The following is an 18,835-nucleotide window of genomic DNA, read 5'->3' as shown; positions in this document are numbered from 1 at the left end:
GCCGGGACCAGCCGCACAGTTCATGACTGCAGCGCCTTAGCCAGCCGCAGTGGCCGAGCGGTTCTAGGCGCTTCAGTCTGGAACCGCGCGATCGCTAGGTCGCAGGTTCGAATCCTGCCTCGGGCATTGATGTGTGTGATGTCCTTAGGTTAGTTAGGTTTAAGTAGTTCTAAGTTCTAGGGGACTGATGACCTCAGATGTTAAGGCCTATAGTGCTCAGAGCCATGTGAACCATTTTTTTTCGCAGCGCCTCAGACCGCTCGGCTAATCCCGCGCGACCACCTCTTCTTCCTGCCCCATTCCCACTGTAAATTCAGTCAGGATGTATGAGTTTTAAGAGGACTCCAAGAGGACAGCTGTCGTAGAGATGGGTGTTCCCGCCGCGACCTCAAGTAGGAAAGACCGGATCCATCAGGCTCACGGAGTAATCTGAGATCCCTACGTGACGGTGGAAACACCGCACGGCCGCATCCGTGCCTTCCCCTAGCGCCGCCGGAGCCTGCAAATTGCTAGCCGTGTAAATCGGCAAACGGCGCCGGCCGCTGACAAAGGGACGGTCGGAAAACGGGAAATACGGCGGTGTCAGTGACCGGCGGAGCGAAGCGAGCTATAAGAGCGGCGACCGGCCGGGCTGGGGTACACTCGGACACACAGGTCGCGGTCGTCATGCACGAGACGCGTTCTGTGGCCTTGCCCGCGCTGCTCGTACTGGCGGCAGCCGCAGCCGCAGGCGCGGCGACGGCAGAGGACGCGGCGCCCTACTCCAGCAAGTACGACAACATCGACCTGGACAAGGTGCTGGCCAGCGAACGCCTCCTCGACAGCTACTTCCAGTGCCTCATGGCCGACACAGAAGAGGGCTGCACAACAGACGCCAAGTACCTCAAGGGTGAGTAGATTTCTACCCTGTCTGTCTGCAGCAAGAGATGGCACACTATAGTAGTGGTGCGAAAAGAGAGCGCTAGTGTCAGCAAAGCTCTCCTGTAAACTCTTCTATAACATATTTATGGCCGAGCGGTTCTAGGCGCTTCAGTCTGGAACTGCGCGACCACTACAGTCGCAGGTTCGAATCCTGCCTCGGGCATGGATGTGTGTGATGTCCTTAGGTTACTTAGTTTCAAGTAGTTCTAAGTTCTAGGGGACTGATGACCTCTGAAGTCCCACAGTGCTCAGAGCCATTTGAACCATTTTTGAACATACACTACTGGCCATTAAGATTGCTGCACCAAGAAGAAATGCAGATGATAAACGGGTATTCATTGGACAAATATATTATACTAGAACAGACATGTCATTACATTTTCACGCAATTTGGATGCATACATCCTGAGAAATCAGTACCCAGAAGAACCACCTCTCGCTGTAATAAACGGCCTTGATACGCCTGGGCATTGAGTCAGACAGAGCTTGGATGGCGTGTACAGGTACAGCTGCCCATGCAGCTTCAACACGATACAGAATTCATCAAGAGTAATGACTGGCATATTGTGACGAGCCAGTTGCTCGGCCACCATTGACCAGACGTTTTCAGTTGGTGAGAGATCTGGAGGATGTGCTGGCCAGGGCAGCAGTCGAACGTTTTCTACATCCAGAAAGGCCCCTACAGGACCTGCAACATGCGATCGTGCATTATCCTGCTGAAATGTAGGGTTTCGAAGGGATCGAATGAAGGGTAGAGCCACGGGTCATAACACATCTGAAATGTAACGTCCATTGTTCAATGTGCCATCAGTGCGAACAAGAGGTGACCGAGACGTGTAACCAATGGCACCACATTCCATCACGCCGGGTGATACGCCAGTATGCCGATGACGAATACACGCTTGCAATGTGCGTTCACCGCGATGACGCCAAACACGGATGTGACCATCATGATGCTGTAAACAGAACCTGGATTTATCCGCAAAAATGACGTTTTGTGATTCGTGCACCCAGGTTCATCGTAGAGTACACCATCGAAGGCGCTCCTGTCTCTGATGCAGCGTCAAGGTTAACCGCAGCCGTGGTCTCCGAGCTGATAGTCCATGCTGCTGCAAACGTCGTCGAACTGTTCGTGCAGATGGTTGTTGTCTTGCAAACGTCCCCATATGTTGACTCAGGGATCGAGACGTGGCTGCACGATCCGTTACAGCCATGCGGATAAGATGCCTGTCATCTCGACTGCTAGTGATACGAAGCCGTTGGGATCCAGATCAATGTTAATGACACGGGAATAAAAATTAAAATTTGAATCCTGATCTAACTCGGATTATATAACGTAAAACTGTTATTAATGCTTAGCCTCGTGTAAACTACTGAAATCAATTTTTTAAGCTATTTACATTTCCTTGTGAAAATCACTTCATAAAATGAAGGAAAGAAACATAAAATTGTAACAGGATACCGGGGACTCGACTTAATGCCCAAGAGATCGAGGGTAGCCACACCACCGTTTTCTATTTTTTGTCTTGTAAACTTAACTCTGACCTACAAATGGGGAGTCTACATCAGTAGTAACCTAGTAGAGTCCAGTGAAATAACTATAAGTCTTTCGCAGCGGGAAAATAACTGCAGGAAAAGCTATGAACCAATGTGACAAATCTTTAAAGCCTTGAAACGCCAATAGCAAATTATTAATGATTGAAAGCATTGAAGACTCTAGTCGATACTGTGAGACATTAGGCAAAGCTTGGCCGATTTTCTCGATGTAAAAAAGTTACCAGTGTCTCATTAAAAATTTACACTCTCTTTGGTCCTTTTCTTTTGCAGAAGTGATCCCGGACGCCCTGTCAAACGGGTGCAGCCGCTGTCGCCCCAACCAGCGTGAGGGAGCCGAAAAGGTGATCAAGTTCCTCATGAAGGATAAGCCGGTCATGTGGAACAAACTGGAGGCCAAGTACGATCCTGAGGGCGTGTACAGGAAGAAGTACCAGAAGAAGTACGACACGGCCAAAAGAGAGGAAAACATCGAACCGTACTCGAGCATATACGAGAACCTCAACATGGACGAAGTGCTAGACGGCGAAGCCAATTTCCTCAGATACTACGACTGTGTGATGATGGAAACAGATGAGCGCTGCAATACCAACGGGAAGTACCTCAGGGGTAAGCATTATCAACATCTTGGTTCAGAGTATATCTTATCAATGTCGTGCCGTTAGAAGAGACAGTTCCCATCTTTGTTTGGAAGAACTGTGGCCTTCAGCAAATCGAACATTTTTGTTTTAGTTCTTTTCTAGTATTTACCTGTACTACAGGGGTAAGCAAAATAATGTGAACACCTGTACTTAATTGGGCATGGTTTATTAATAAGGGGTTTGAACCTCATTTGCCCGTAATACAGCTGCGGTTCTTCTTGGAATACTGGCATGTAATGATTGTATAGTTTCCAGTGGAATGTGATGCCACTATTCAACCAGAAGCTCCGCCCCGGAGTCTGCACTCCAATACCGTCCACAAGGATTCGATAATGTTCACTTCCCGGGGTGTGCTGGCCAAGGAAGACGCTGCAATTCAGTTGCATGTTCCTCATACCACAATTGTACTGTCCTGGCTGCGTGAATGAGTCCATTATCGTCCTGAAATATAGCATCATTGCTGGGGAACAACATTTCAATCATGGGATGCCCCTGACCACTTAAAATGTTCACATAATCGTTGGCTGTAAAACGGTCTTTGAGCGTAATGATGGGACTAGCATATGATATGACAGCCCACACCATCACATTTTCACTTCCACTCTTAAACGTTGGAATCAAGCAATCGGGATTGTAGGCTTCTTGTAGCGTTCTCCAGACGTAAACCCGGCCCTATCTTGGAAATAACGAAAACGTTGACTCGTCAGACTATATGAAGTGTTTCCACTGATCAGCCGTCCAGGATTTATGCTCATGAGGCCATGTTTTACGCTTCTTTGCGTTGGTTGTTATTACTAATGGTTTCGGCATAGCAGTTCTTCCATGAATATTCGCTTTATGGAGTTCTCGGCGGACATTGTCGATAGGAACGGGATCTAGTAGAGGGCTATTGAGCTCTGCAGTCACTTTAGCCGCTGTAGTTTTGTGTTGTATTGACACAATTCATGTTAGCATACGACAACCTCTGTCACTTAGTTTTGATTTGCGCCCTCTATTACCTTTACACCATGATGTCTTTCCATGTTTTGTGTAGGCTGTCATGGCTGTTGAATCATTTGCTCTAGGAACATTCAGTAAGTTGGCTGTCTTGGTTACCGATGCTGCAGCTGATCGGGTTCCCAGAATATAGCCTCTTTGGAAATCAGTTACGTCTTTCATTACACGTCATCCTCGGCGTCTGAATGCAAGTACGATGTGTGCACTACTCATAAACGACCTGCACTGATGTCTAGTCCGTACTGAACACGCACAGTCCAGAGCGAGACGTGCCCTACCCGCAGGTTATTGACCGTCAAACACAACTATACCATTACTACCACTGTTCATATTATTTTGCCTATCCCCTGTATGTCAGTGCCCCGATGCGATTCGGTAGTATGTTGTTAATATCTGGATGACGTCATAAAAAATAGAACGTCGAATCCTGTTAGCGTTAAGGAAGCGTGACGGGATCGCTGGAGTTCATTATATACGTATATGGTGCTGCACACGCACTGGCCGCAGCACTGTGGGAGTTGATGCCAGAAAGTGTTAATGGCTAGTGATTCGGAAGTCATTGGCTCGATTCCAGGCAACGAAGTCAGATTTTGCTGTGGTGGAAAAGTCTATAAAGTTGTTCATTCAGCCTCGTGAGACCAATTGTGAAGCTAGTTGCCACGCAAGCCATCAGCGTGGCGTCGAATCGAAGGACCTGTAAGAGGCTGGAAGTTATATGACTTTATATACACTACCTGAGAAACAAAGTTAATTTCCCCGAAGGGGAGGAGGAAACGAAATGAATCTCCACAAGCTGAGAAGATATGTGATGTTGTTTTAGTGATTACCAGATAGCGCCATATTTACAAAGAAATTGTCAGTATAAGCACACTTATCAGTACTGCGTTGATTCTCAGCTGTCCAGGATGCAATGCACTGATTCGGCTGGGAAGAGTCTCATACTGCCACTATATCCTTTCCTGAAGCAAACTGGCGCGTAGCTGTTGTAACTGGTCCTTGATGTCCTGGATATTGGCATGGAGGCGGAGTCGACGTCTAAGCTGGCCCCTTCACATCTTCTTTCGCGGAGAGATCTGGATCCTTGCTGGCCACCGGGATACCTCACCATTACAGAGACAGTTCAGAGACATACGTTGTATGTTGTTTTGAAAAATGGCACCACGGTAGTATCAAATGAGACGTAGAATGTCCATACGTACAGTTATTCCGTGTGATCTCCCTCGGTCTTTACCAGCTATGACCTGGAGACATACCAGATGGATTCTCACATCTTTATCGCAGAAGTAACACCGTTGTGCCTCTCCACGACATTGAAAGATAGGGACTTCTTCCCAAAACTCCACCATACTCGTTGATGATTGTCGTCGGGAGCAATTCTGAGCTGCGGTTCATATTTAAATACAATGCAACTCCTTTGTTTAACAGTCCATGCATCCCTCTCGAGGCTCCACGCCAAATGCAGCCGTTTGTGTTGTACTGTTAGAGGCAGCCTTCGACCATGGATACTAGTAGACTGGCCTTGCTGTACAGAAGCTATAGGGCTGGTGTGGCTCCAACATAATCCACGTGACTGTCGGCAAAACGTGACGGGATTTCAAATCAGCGGTCTGCCATCCTATGTTTGTATCGTATTTTCCCCACATTTCTCAGTTGGCTGCCAAACGCTTCCAACAAAAATTACTTTTTTACTTGCGGAAAATTATGTCAGAAATACATTTGACCTGGATTTGTTCACAGTACCATTTATAAAATCTAACAAATACATCGAACGCCCCTCTGGTGGGCAGCGGGAGGAAATTACTATAAACTATCAATTAAAGTAAAATGTCGTTAAAATTCTTTTAAACCATAAGAGTGGGCTCTTGTCAAAACTTTAAATATTGGATTCGCTGCGTTTTGAGCTCTAGTCACTTACAAAAGAAAATGGGATATGTGAATTATGTCAACTATAGGTGCCACAATTGTCGACTTCAGGAGAAGGTCCATTTTACAGTATCAATTTTAGGTGCACTTCAAAGGTTCAGTTCCTACTATTTCTACAAAATTTTAAACTATCAGTTTAAAATAGAATGATATTTTAGATGAAAGGTGAAACTTTGAAGTTTCAGAAAATAATTTTGGAACCTACATTTATTTAATAGTATTAGAAGGTAGAAAAAGATTCTCTTCATGTGTCGACTATAGGTGCTCTTACCTTATTATAATCTCACTTGTATATACAAAAAGGCGCGTATGTGCAGATGGCTTGAAGTTTTTCCGTTTCAGGGCCTGTATCCAAAGCTGCCTTCGGTTTTCATCCTTAGGGAACCTATGAGCAGGGACGAGAAACAGTTATACCTACTTCTGTAACCGAATTATCACAGATACTTTCCAAAATGTAATATGAGCTGACTTTACAGGCATCACTTTCAACACTTTAATTTACGTGATACTCTATTTCAAGTGTAAAAAACTTATAAAAGTAACTTCAGCAGATTTCAATAAACGCGTCTGCACTATCATAGAAACACACGTGAAATGTAATGCCATTTCCCCCGACAAAACGCTGAGTACAGCCATATGCGCAACACGAAACAACCATGTTTTGCCAACATTCACGTGACTTCAGCCCAGAGATACTGGAGCCACGTAAATGACGTCAGGGCCAGTCTATTATATTTATGGCCGAAGGAGGCAGCCTACGAATTAGGTAATAATTTCCTGGTCCGGTTACTGCTAGTGTCCGGCCAATAATGGGGAACGACACATGATGTTGTAGGGAGAGTGTTACTTGTTCTCGGATAGCAGGCGCGGATGTAAAGGGGTTACGAAGTGCTTACCACACACTACTGTGATCCTGTCAGACGTGGCCGACTGGAACCTTGATGACGAATATACCTTGCCTCACGATCCCATGCAGTTCAGCATCATGCTACTGTCCAAACAAAAGCCTCGCAAACCTGGTTATTGCACTGTGCCTCCAACTTGTCAAATGTAGATCCCGATAAATGTCCCTTCAGTTTTAACCAGTATGGTTGTTTTGCGGAGAAGTCCATTTATTTGCGTTTCAAGAAGTTCCAAAGAAGTTGATAACGAATACACCTTGCCTCACGATCCCATGCAGTTCAACATCATGCTACTGTCCAAACAAACGCCTCGCAAATCTGGTTATTGCACTGTGCCTCCAACTTGTCAAATGCAGATCCCAATAAAAGTCCCTTGCAGTCTTAACCAGTATGGTTGTTTTACGAAGAAGTCCGTTTATTTGCGGCTCAAGAAGTTGCCAAATAAGTTGATGACGAATATACCTTGCCTCACGATCCCATGCAGTTCAACATCATGCTACTGTCCAAACAAACGCCTCGCAAACCTGATTATTGCACTGTGCCTCCAACTTGTCAGATGCAGATCCAAATAAAAGTCCCTTGCAGTCTTAACTAGTACGGTTGTTTTACGAAGAAGTCAGTTTATTTGCGGTTCAAGAAGTTGCCAAATAAGTTGATGACGAACATACCTTGCCTCACGATTCCATGCAGTTCAACATCATGCTACTGTCCAAACAAACGCCTCGCAAGCCTGATTATTGCACTGTGCCTCCAACTTGTCAGATGCAGATCCAAATAAAAGTCCCTTGCAGTCTTAACTAGTATTGTTGTTTTACGAAGAAGTCAGTTTATTTGCGGTTCAAGAAGTTGCCAAATAAGTTGATGACGAATATACCTTGCCTCACGATCCCATGCAGTGCAACATCATGCTATTGTCCAAACAAACACCTCGCAAACCTGGTTATTGCACTGTGCCTTCAACTTGTCAAATGTAGATCCCGATGAAAGTCCCTTGCAGTCTTAACCAGTATGGTTGTTTTACGAAGAAGTCCGTTTATTTGCCGGTCAAGAAGTTACCAAATAAGTTCCGTCGTTTATTGAGAGGGACAAGACCTGGTAAGATGGAGATGTATGATTGTCATTGTCATGTCGGGGTAACACTTTGTACTTACGACTGTTTTTTTACAAGTAAGTACATGTTCCCTAATGTTTCTATCGAAACTGAGAGGTTTCTAGAACTAATCTTCCCTCTGCAGTGGAATGTACGCTGCTTTGAACTTTCAAGGAGATAAAAACGTTGTTTTGAAACAAGACACAAACCTATAGCCTCACATTTTACGGGCAATGCTCTTACCGGCTCAGCTGTTCAAGTTCTGTTCGTGATCAACCCTCACAGCTTTACTCCTGTTGGTGCCTGTATCATACTCCACTGAATATTTCGAATGTTTCTACCCTGAACATAGTGAATTGATCGCAGAATGAATCGCTCGCACCAAACTAAGACTCATTGAGACGAAGTGGCATATTAATTGCTTTTTTCCTTCCTAACACCACCCTTTATGACGGTCTAAGTTCCCTCTGAAGTTCTTGTTGCTGAATTACAAATGAGAAAGACATGAAATTTGCTTTATTTCACACTCCGTCTTTATCAGTTCATTAATATCGTAAACAATCTTAAAAATCTTCAGTGTTTGAATCATGGGCAACAACGCTCCCAATAACGAATGACAAATGCCAAATGTAAGGTTGTAACTTTATCCGTTACTCTATTGTTTTAGCAGTGCGATAATCCTTTAACTACTTCTGTTCACAGCGGTAATTACAGATGCGCTGACGAATGGATGCAGCCGGTGCAGTGAAAAGCAGCAAGTGAGCTTTGTAAAAATATCCTGGTTCCTCATTAATCGGAGGCCCACCTTTTGGAGCTTATTGGAAGCCAAATATGACCCTGAAGGCACATATAGGATGAGGTATCAGATTCCTTATGAGAAGATCAAGGGCGAAAAGGACCAGGAGCCGTACTCCAGAAAGTACGACAAAGTCAATCTGGACGAGGTGTTGGCCAGCGAGCGACTTCTGAACAGCTATTTCCAGTGCCTCATGTCCGACACAGAAGAGAGCTGCACAGATGACGCCAAGTACCTCAAAGGTGAGTAACCATGGCAGGTTCATAGTGTTCCTCTACTGGGTTAAGACAGCTGTGGTGTGCGTACTGTAAGACCTTCGGTACACACACCATCAGATTATTTGACTTGTCGCTCTATCGAAGTAGGCGAGTGTCAGCAATATGTCTCGTGGTCTTATCATGGCGTGTTTATCTTCTGCCGTTAGATCAGACGATAGAAATGCCACTTGCTTGCTTAGAGTAGCAGATTGACTGTCACCAACTTTAAACAGAACTTGATTAATTTTCACACACATTTATTAAAATAATAAGAAGCATAAAATTACTTAACTCGATTCTGGATGCTATTTACAATTGACAACCTGAAGTTCCTTTGGTCTTGGTACGTTAATCTTATTCTCACATATCTCTGATACCTGACGAAAGTGTCTATACATATATCTTCATGGCCAAGTACAGGAATACGATAATCTTATTAGGCGCAGACTGAAACCTTACTATAGACTGGTACAGACAAATGCAGACTGGTACAGTCTAAGGCAGACAAATGCAGACTGACTAATTGGAGGTCTGTACACTTGTTATAATACCTCGCACGTTCAGGTATCACTGCGCGAATGTGATCCACAAGGAGAAAAGGTTCTACATTAGCAGCAATCTCATTGGCTGCGTTAGATATTAATACGCGCATCGGCGGAAGCAGAATTTTGTCCGTCTCTAAGGCAGCGCCATCTTTTAGTGCAGAGACGGACGAGCGCTGCGCCTGCGCTGTTGTGCTTAGCGGGGCGCGCTCTAGTGGGAAAGTTGTGTACGCGCTGACTACGCGGAACTATGTACACAACAACAGCAGTTTCAGCAATCACAGGGTCACATTCAGAAGTTATTAGATACTTGTCCCTAATGCGAAAGTGTTCTAGATTTCACACTTTAGAAATTGCTGCCACCGGCAATGCAACGGCAGGTTATCACTGGATACTTGTTTCATGGTGTACCTGGGTTCCTCTAGTACTCCTGTAAACATTGGTCAGTTTTCCAAATACAAATCCTATCTCTGTAACTGAGTTAACATAGTAGTGGAACTTCCTAACAAATTAAAAGTGAATGATGTGAATGTATTTGACTTTTGTGAGCAATGCTCCACTACTCAGTCTACTGATGAAAATACCGGTAACGGGTGAGTTCACGTTCCTTTATGGACGAGAAAATGAAGGTATGAGTAAGTGTAGATCAGAAAGACAAGAGTGGCCTACTGGAGAACATCAAATGTTTGTCTGCTGCAACTTAACTACGCACTACACTTACATGCATGCTAATATGTTGTTCAATATTTAAGAATATCAGACTTACTCTTCCTTCTTCTTTTTTGAAAAGGATAAACTTTGTCTCTGAAGCCACAGTTCCCTCTCATCAAAACTACTCTTTATCTCCATGCATGAGGAACATCCCTTCACAATCCCCACATTTTTAAATAGGATGTTCTTTATCGCCCCATGTATTCCTACTACGCTTTCAACTACCTAGTTTCACCCACTTTTCAAGGAACACACCGCAACCTCTTCCTAGGAACCGGCGCCGAGTTTGAATTCTTACCACTAAAGAAAGTTCACTTGCCCTTTAGCTACCATCCTAAAAAATTTTTGCAAACCAAGCTCACCACCACTAACCTAAACCTCCAGGACGCAACCTCTTCCTAGGGGCTGCTGGTGAAAGGACTCAGCCCACACTAGGCTGATGGAGAGAGGAGGGAATGTACATTATTTATTTGGGGGCATTTTATTTAGGGATGGAGTATATGTATCACAGAGCACACGAACTGACAAGCCCCACAGCATACAAACCTGCAAACCACTCCTACATAACTCATTTATAAGGCTCTACACACACGCTTGCTAATTGTAGACCGTAAAAAATAGTTCATTGCACAGCCTACAGACATGCGATCCTCTCATAAATAATGCAATACATTTACGTCCAGATAGCCAAACAACTAGCAAATTGTCAAAATAATAATTCATCTAAAAGACTCTGCTTGCTAATCGTCAACTGTCGAAGTCATACACCAGCCTTTATTTAAACAATTAGAGGCAGCATGCTTTGTAACAGAATATCGTGTCTAATGAATTGCCTAATGAGTTTGAATTTGCGCTGGCTTATAACGTTCAGTAATTCTTTCTTCTCAAATTGCTTGCAGAATCATCTTATGCCTTTTCCTGTTACGCCAGCTATTTCCTTTTACTCTCGTCTTGAATCATATTTCCCCAGTTTTGAGGAGCGCTTTCTCCGTTTTGCTAACGTCCAGGCTTTAGTTAGGTATGTCATAGCACTCCACACAAAGGTCTTTACAGATCTTTTCTCACTGCCGAAACTGATGTTCTTGTTCAGCAGAAGGTTTGCTCTTGGCCAGTGACAGTCTTACCTTGACTTCCTTGAGACAGCTGTTGTTTTCCTCCACAGTGCTACCGAGGTAGTGAAATGTAGTAAATATGAAAATGTCGTGTGACAAGGGCTTACTTCCTCCAGTTTCTCGTTGCCAACTCTGAGGTCAGTCTCATCTGCGCCCTCTTTCCTGTCTATAATCATGACTTTTGCCTTCTGGGTAGTTTAAGTTTTGTTATCTCTTGACTAAAGACCTTGATCTTTTTACTTAGTTGCTCCACTGAGTGTACCACTAATCCGCTGTCATCGGAAAATCTGGCGACGTGAATATACTGTACATATAATTAAATTTGATTCCAGCCGTCTTCCCTTTCATTTTTGTTATTGTCTCCGCGACGCAGATATAAAATAAATTAGACGATAGTAGGCATCAATGTCTCACCCTCTTGAATTTTACCTCTTTCTTCCTATCGTTAATACGTAGCTCAATAGTTTGAAGCTTGTATACAGTTAAAATTAGTCAACCCATCTCCCTAGTCAAGCCTTATTTTGAGTCAAGTCCTACTTTGCAAATTGCTATAAAAAGATGACTTCCAATCAACCACATCAAATGCCTTTTCTAATCAATCGCCTTATGTTTATGTACGTAGCTTCCCTCGTTCCTTTTCATTATCTGAAATCAAATTAATCAACGGCAAAGTTCCAATCTATTGTCTCTTTAATCCTATCTTCAAATTATGATACTTAACATTTTTGACGCATGGGGCAGATCCCAAATGCTCTATAAATTGTAAAGCCCTTGTTGTTTGCGCTCTTGGGATACGCAATAGTTCTACTCTTCGAGAAGTCAGGTGGTATGATATCCTTTTCATATAATTTAGATAACCCCGTGAAGAATTTACTTTTAACGCTGTCGGTACGGTTTTGCAGGGATGTCGACTTATTTGATATTAACTTATTTAGTGCGACAAGAATTTATCCTTTGTTAAGGATGATCTCTTATCGTTTTCCTCACTAAGTTTCTCGTGTTCAGGATGCTCATTTAAACTTACAACTTCAGCTTCACTTTGCAGGTCTTCCGCATACATTTTCCTACTGTCACTTACATCTCCTTCGCCAAACAGAAGGTTCCTATTATGTTTCTCACTGCGTTACTCTTTGTTCTCTATTTCTGCTGCAACGGTTTAACCTGGGAGTAAGTTTCATACTGCTTCCCATTTTTCAAATCGTCTTCTATTTCCCTGCTAATATTTCCACCCACTTTTTTTTACTAAACGGCACATTGTGGTAATCTTGTTTTAGATTATTTTATACTGATCAGGGCTCTTTTCTTCTCGTCTTTTCCTTCTGTCAAAGTGCCCCAGTATTTCTGGGGTCATCCAACATACTTAGGTTCCACCTTACTGATTTCTAATACGATTTCGGCTATATTTGTTACATTTGACTTGATGGCATCCCAACTGTTTTCTTCTTGTGAGGTTCTACTGTTGCATACTTGAATTACTGCCGAACCTCTGCATTTATTTCGTTATTTCAGGTAGTGTTTCTTAAATTTGGCGTCGATACGGAAGAGATAGGAGACCCAGAATTAGAGTCGGAATTTGAAAGAGCTCTGGAAGACTTGAGATAAAAAAAAGCGAAGGGGATAACGTTCCATCGGAATTTCTAAAATCATTGCGGGAAGTGAGAACGAAACTACAGTTCAAGTTAGGGGTGCAGGATCTACAAGATTAGAGACATATCATCACACCTTCGGAAAAGTATCAGCCACACAATTCGGAAGATACCAACAGCTCACAAGTACTAGAACAATCGCAGTCAGCTTAACAGCTCATGCACCCAAGTTACAGACAAGAAGAATGTAAAGAAGAATGGAAAAGAAAACTGAAGATCTGTTAGAAGACGATGAAATAGGAAACGTAAAGGCACCAGAGAATCAGTCCGACCATTAGCTTAGAAGTGGAAGCAACACAAGAAAGCTGGAGACACGATCATAGGATTTACCAAACTGGAAAAAGCGTTCGACAATGCGAAATGGTGCAAGATGTTTGAAATTCTGGGGAAGAAGAGTAATACGTGTTACGTACGAGAACCAAGAGCTAACAATTAAACTGGAGAACCTAGAGCAAACTCTTCAGATTGAATAGGGTGTAAGACAAGGATTGTGAACCAGTGGTCCAGGGGTACAAAAATAAAGAAAACGTGTAGCATCTGTAACTGGTAATCAAAACGTTCTGTGTCCCAGGTTCAACCCACGCCACTGGTTAAATTTTGTACAGAAGTCATGAGAAATGACGACTGAAGACTACCAGCATCAGAAGTCACTGCCTAAGAGGAATAGTGAAGTATGTGGTGTTTTGTGAAATTAGTTATTTTAAAAATGTTTAGTCTGTTGTCAGGTATCATCAAAATGTGTATTTATTGGCAATTTCTGTGCCTCATAGCATTTTTGTAATGTTACTGTTACTGAAATTAAGTGAAGATCGCTTTCTCAGTTTGGAGCCAAGTCATTCGGTGGTTTCTCAGTAAATATCACAACACGTCTTTGGTTATTTCATATTACTGATTAAAATAAGCCTTTCTGCTTTATTGCGATTAAAAATTAAATAATTCATGATTCACTAATACGAAAAAAGCACTGAGACGTGAACTGAATGTCATTTCATGAATGTTTCTTTGAAATAAATTAACAGATAAAATAATGAAGCTATAATTCATAAGGGGTATATCGAATTATTAGTAATTTGCAATGTAACAAATGTAGTTGGTAACAGTTTCTATCGAGAAAACTTATTACTTACAGTAAACATTGTGAAAGTTTGATAACGTTTCCAAATTTTACGTGTGCTTATAACTATTTCCTTTACTGAAATCTCAGCTGCCATCCCAGGCGCTCTATGGAATGGATGCAGTCGCTGTCGCCAGAGGCAGCGACAGGGCGCCGAAAAGGTGATCAAGTTCCTAATGAAGAACAGACCGGACTTGTGGAGCCAACTGGAGGGCAAGTACGACCCGGAGGGCGTGTACAGAATAAAGTACGAGAAGGAGTACCAGAGGCTGAAGGAGGAGCAGGGCGCCGGTGAGGGGAACACGTCTGTCCAAGGCAGCGAGACCCACTCCAACAAGTCCGGCAGCGCGAACGCCTCAACAGCCGCTTCCAGCGCCTCGTAGACGACACAGGCGATCGCTACACTGCCGTGGCCAAGCATTTCAGGGTGAGTCACACGTTGCATGCATTCTTTTCCGTACGAGATACAGAGCTCAATTCGTTCAAAACACTACGTGTATTCTCGTATCTAATAGATTAAGACATTCGGGCACAAGAGAAACATATCTCACATTTTTCCAGTACTCTTTATGTAGTTTCTATTTACCACTGTACGGAACGTCTTTGTGGGTGTATTGAAGGTCTTGTTCGTGCTGAGAGTAAAAAGTGCCACGTAATGTACGCCTTATCATTAAAGGAAATGTAATTACTGCCATATTACTAGTAAAAGTAGGGTATGGGGCGTTTCGTACTGTCCTCTAACAACTCGTGGCCTGATGTTAACTGAAATACATAAAACAAAATTTGTTTGAGCAGTTAATTCTTATATTAGCTAGTGTTTAGTTTGTAACATTAACTATTTACGTTAGAAGAAGTGCATCTACTGTAAGGCTTGTAATTATTCAACACTGGACAATGGAGTGTGGGTTAATTTTTGTTATAGAGAAACTCAGCAGGAAAGTAATTCACAGTACTCAAATTCATCCCTAGCATTTTTTCCACTATTGTTTCGTCAAGGACAAATGGAAACCTCTATCCCGTGAAATGGGATTGAAACGTGATACGTATGTTTCTCGACACATTCGTGTGCATCTTTCTACTTTAAGTCTCATGCAAAATCTACCTCTTTTCAAAGTTTAGTGCAGTAATGCTGTTTTGCCTGTCAATTACAACAAGTGAGTCCTGGTGGCCCAAAGAATTCCGAGAGAGCTGAGATTACTCAGTTTATAGCGTCTGCTCTTCCTCGTGTTCATCCTTCACTCTCTAGTCCATTTTGTGCTTCTCTTCTGTCATTAATTTTGTGAAGTGTTCGTGACCGACACTCCTACTTAGCGAACCGTTTCTGTTAACATTTGTTGGAGGAAAGAAGGGAACTGACAGAAGTCATAGTGATGACATTTGTTGATATAGAGAGAGTCTATGAAAGTTGGTCTGATGAACATTAAGGGTTAACGAGTTAAAATGAAAGTGCTAATAACTATTGTCGTGTAGTAATTGTGTTGGTACAGTAAAGAACAGTATACGAGAAACAAAATCAATATACCGTAATCAGAAAGCAAACAGTATAAAGTTGAACTGGGTGTAAGACAGAAAAAAAAAGGCTCTGGGCTCTATCGGACTTAACATCGGAGGTCATCAGTCCCCTAGAACTTAGAACTACTTAACTAACCTAAGGACATCATACACATCCATGCCCGAGACAGGATTCAAACTGACGATCATAGCAGTCGCAGGGTTCCAGTCTGAAGCGCCTAGAACCGCTCGGCCACCGCGGCCGGCATAGGACAGGGAAGTGTGTTGTCCCACATATTATTCATCATAGTCATCAACAAAATTCATAAAAATAATAAACAGAAGTTAGGAAGAGATGCAATAAAAGCTTCTTAATATGCAGACGACATAGTGATGTCTGAAAACGAAACGGATGTGCGAAAGCAAGTATTTTTAGGCAACCAAGCGGCAAAACATAGGAGTAAGTACAGAGAAGAAAAAAAACAGTAGCGAAGGCAAGGAGAAGAACGGGTGCTACGTGAAAGGTAAAATAGGGTGGAGAATTTAAGAAGGCCTTTTAAGTTTTAAGAACATACGGTGTGTAATCAGGCAGGCTGGCAAATGGTCAAGGAAACTGCAAAAATAGTACAACAAGCAAAATGCTCTTACAAGATGAAGTGTAGTGTATATTCTGTGGAACAGAGATGTCTCAAGGGAATGTAAATAAGTTCTACACATATTCCACTTGATACACGGAGTAAAACAATAGGGGAAGCGAGAGCAGAAGTAAGGACGACATTTATAAGGTGTACGGAAAGCAAATGAAGAAAGGATGGGATCAGAAATGAGAAGATAAACAACCGGAAAATTCGAAACAGCAGGACAAGACAGAAACAACGAAGCTAAACTGGTACGGACAAACGACGCGAATGTGAGAGGGCACATGTTTCTGAAAGGTGATTGAAAAAAGGACAGCGATAAGATTCAGGAACAGATGGGCAGATACGGCGAGGGAGCCAACGCAGAAACGTCGTGGAAAACAGGAAGATATATTTAGAGAAGGGCTAGAGTGGTGGTGAGTTAGTCGACGATGAATGTTATTGACTCACCACCTGACCTAGGAAGCTGGAAGTCGGCAGTGAAGAACATTACATTGCAAAACATATCAAGTTTTATTCCTCTTGCATTCTCGAGCGTTGTATGAGAGAAGTCCATCGCTTGTATATCTCTGTGATTGCTGTTATTATTACTCTCATTTTACCCTCAAGTCCTCCACAATTTCGGTAATCCGGGAGACACACGAATTCTCGTTGTTCTCACCATATGAAAATTCTGTTATACAGTAGCCGAATCTTCATTGCTGCATTCACTCCTCTTTGATTCTTCTCGTCCTCCTTCTTTTATATATATATATATATATATATATATATATATATATATATATATATATATATATATATTAGTGTGTGTATATGCTAAGTTCCACGATCGATTACATCATCCTCCAAGACGTCAAACATTGAGTTTATTTGTAGCGATATATTCAGCTGATTATTCTCAAAACATGAAGTTATATACAAATATGAGCCCGCATCTAGTGGTCGTGCGGTAGCGTTCTCGCTTCCCACGCCAGGGTTCGATTCCCGGCGGGGTCAGGGATTTTCTCTGCCTCGTGATGGCTGGGTGTTGTGTGCTGTACTTAGGTTAGTTAGGTTTAAGTAGTTCTAAGTTCTAGGGGACTGATGACCATAGATGTTAAGTCCCATAGTGCTCAGAGCAATTTGAACCATTTTTTTATACAAATATGAAGTAAGATTTTTCCCTGTAATTAAAATCTTATTGCATATCGAATAAAGAACAAATGAAACGGATGTTCAAAATTAGTGTATTTACATAATGTCAAAAAAGTACTACATCTTACGTAATGAAAGACATGACATGCAATCCGCTTCCTTCTACGAACTGCATTGAACAGCACCCCAGTCGACAAATTGTTGTAAATCTCCAGTTATCTCAAATAAGAAAAACAAATATTATTCCTCAACTGTCAAATGTTTTTCATATGTCGGTGTAAAGGTTCGCAGGTACCTGAAAACTAATCTTTTGAAGTTTCTTCACGTCCTCTGTATAATGCGATTACAAAAATCAGACATTAAGAAACCGGAAACTTTCTGTTGCTAATTTTGACTAAATGCCATCTCCACATATGTAGTACGTATAAGATACAATTATGATGTAACCAGTAATATAGAATTTACATTTAAGGTAAAATTATCATTTTTACTACCTTTAACTTCGTGATCGTACCTCGGTTTACGATTTTTCCAGAGGGCATTCCTGACACACTGATCACCTGCAGCCAGAGCCGATCACATCAGCGGGAAGGCCCCAAGAAGATCATCTGATTTCTCATCAAGAACAGACCCGCAGGGCACGTACAGAACCCAATACCAGAGCGACTACCAAAGGGTGGAAGTCTAGGCAACACTTTCAATCACATCCTTCGACTACATGTGGTCTCCAAAACAAATAAAAACATAAATCACAGTTTCCTTCCTGTAACATCTTTTGTAGCACATTTACAAACAACGTTTCCACACAATAAATTATAAAACAGTATGTGATAGTAAATGTGAATCGTGATGCACGAAAAAGACTGCCGATCAGCATGAAGGAAGTTATTTATAGAGATAGAATTTATAGAAACTTTTATAGGTACACAGTTTATAGATGTATAACTCTTTCACCACAGAAGGATTTGTAGCGATTGACACTAGAATGGAGCTTGAGATCTAATGTAGTTACTTATTTGCTCCATAGATCGTTTGAAATACTTATTGCATCGAAATGATGTGGAACGCGTCAGTTTACAGGATGTGGTTCTTGAGTTTCTCTCGGCGTATTTGATAATCAAAATACCCACGGGTGTACTGCCGGTCTACAGTGTCCAACGGGCACAATATTTCGGCGATCATACATGTCGCCATCATCAGGTGAACTGACGGACTGAGCTCCTGTGAACGTGCCGGCACGGAGATCCGTACGCTATAGCTGCTCAGAGGGAACTGGGTTCCGTCGCGGCGGCGGCCGATTTAAATACCCTCCATCCGCGGCGCGCTCCTTCCGCCGTCCGCGCCCAGCGCCACGGTCCCGCGGTGGA

General features: G+C 42.6%; 1 protein-coding gene across 1 annotated transcript; it reads left to right on the top strand.

The window, feature by feature from the left end:
- The first annotated feature begins 666 nt into the window (after positions 1–666).
- Positions 667–18,140, top strand: LOC126263414 (uncharacterized). Its single transcript, XM_049960506.1, has 5 exons — positions 667–889; positions 2,749–3,084; positions 8,730–9,065; positions 14,296–14,632; positions 18,004–18,140. The coding sequence occupies exons 1-4, from the start codon at positions 667–669 to the stop codon at positions 14,586–14,588; spliced, it is 1,188 nt and encodes a 395-aa protein (XP_049816463.1). The 3' UTR covers positions 14,589–14,632; positions 18,004–18,140.
- The last annotated feature ends 695 nt before the right edge of the window (positions 18,141–18,835 follow it).

Source organism: Schistocerca nitens, chromosome 6 (genome assembly GCF_023898315.1).
Source record: "Schistocerca nitens isolate TAMUIC-IGC-003100 chromosome 6, iqSchNite1.1, whole genome shotgun sequence".
NCBI classification, from domain to species: Eukaryota; Metazoa; Arthropoda; class Insecta; order Orthoptera; family Acrididae; genus Schistocerca; species Schistocerca nitens.
The sequence above is the reverse complement of the archived record's forward strand: the minus strand, read 5'-3'. Positions and strand labels throughout refer to the sequence as shown.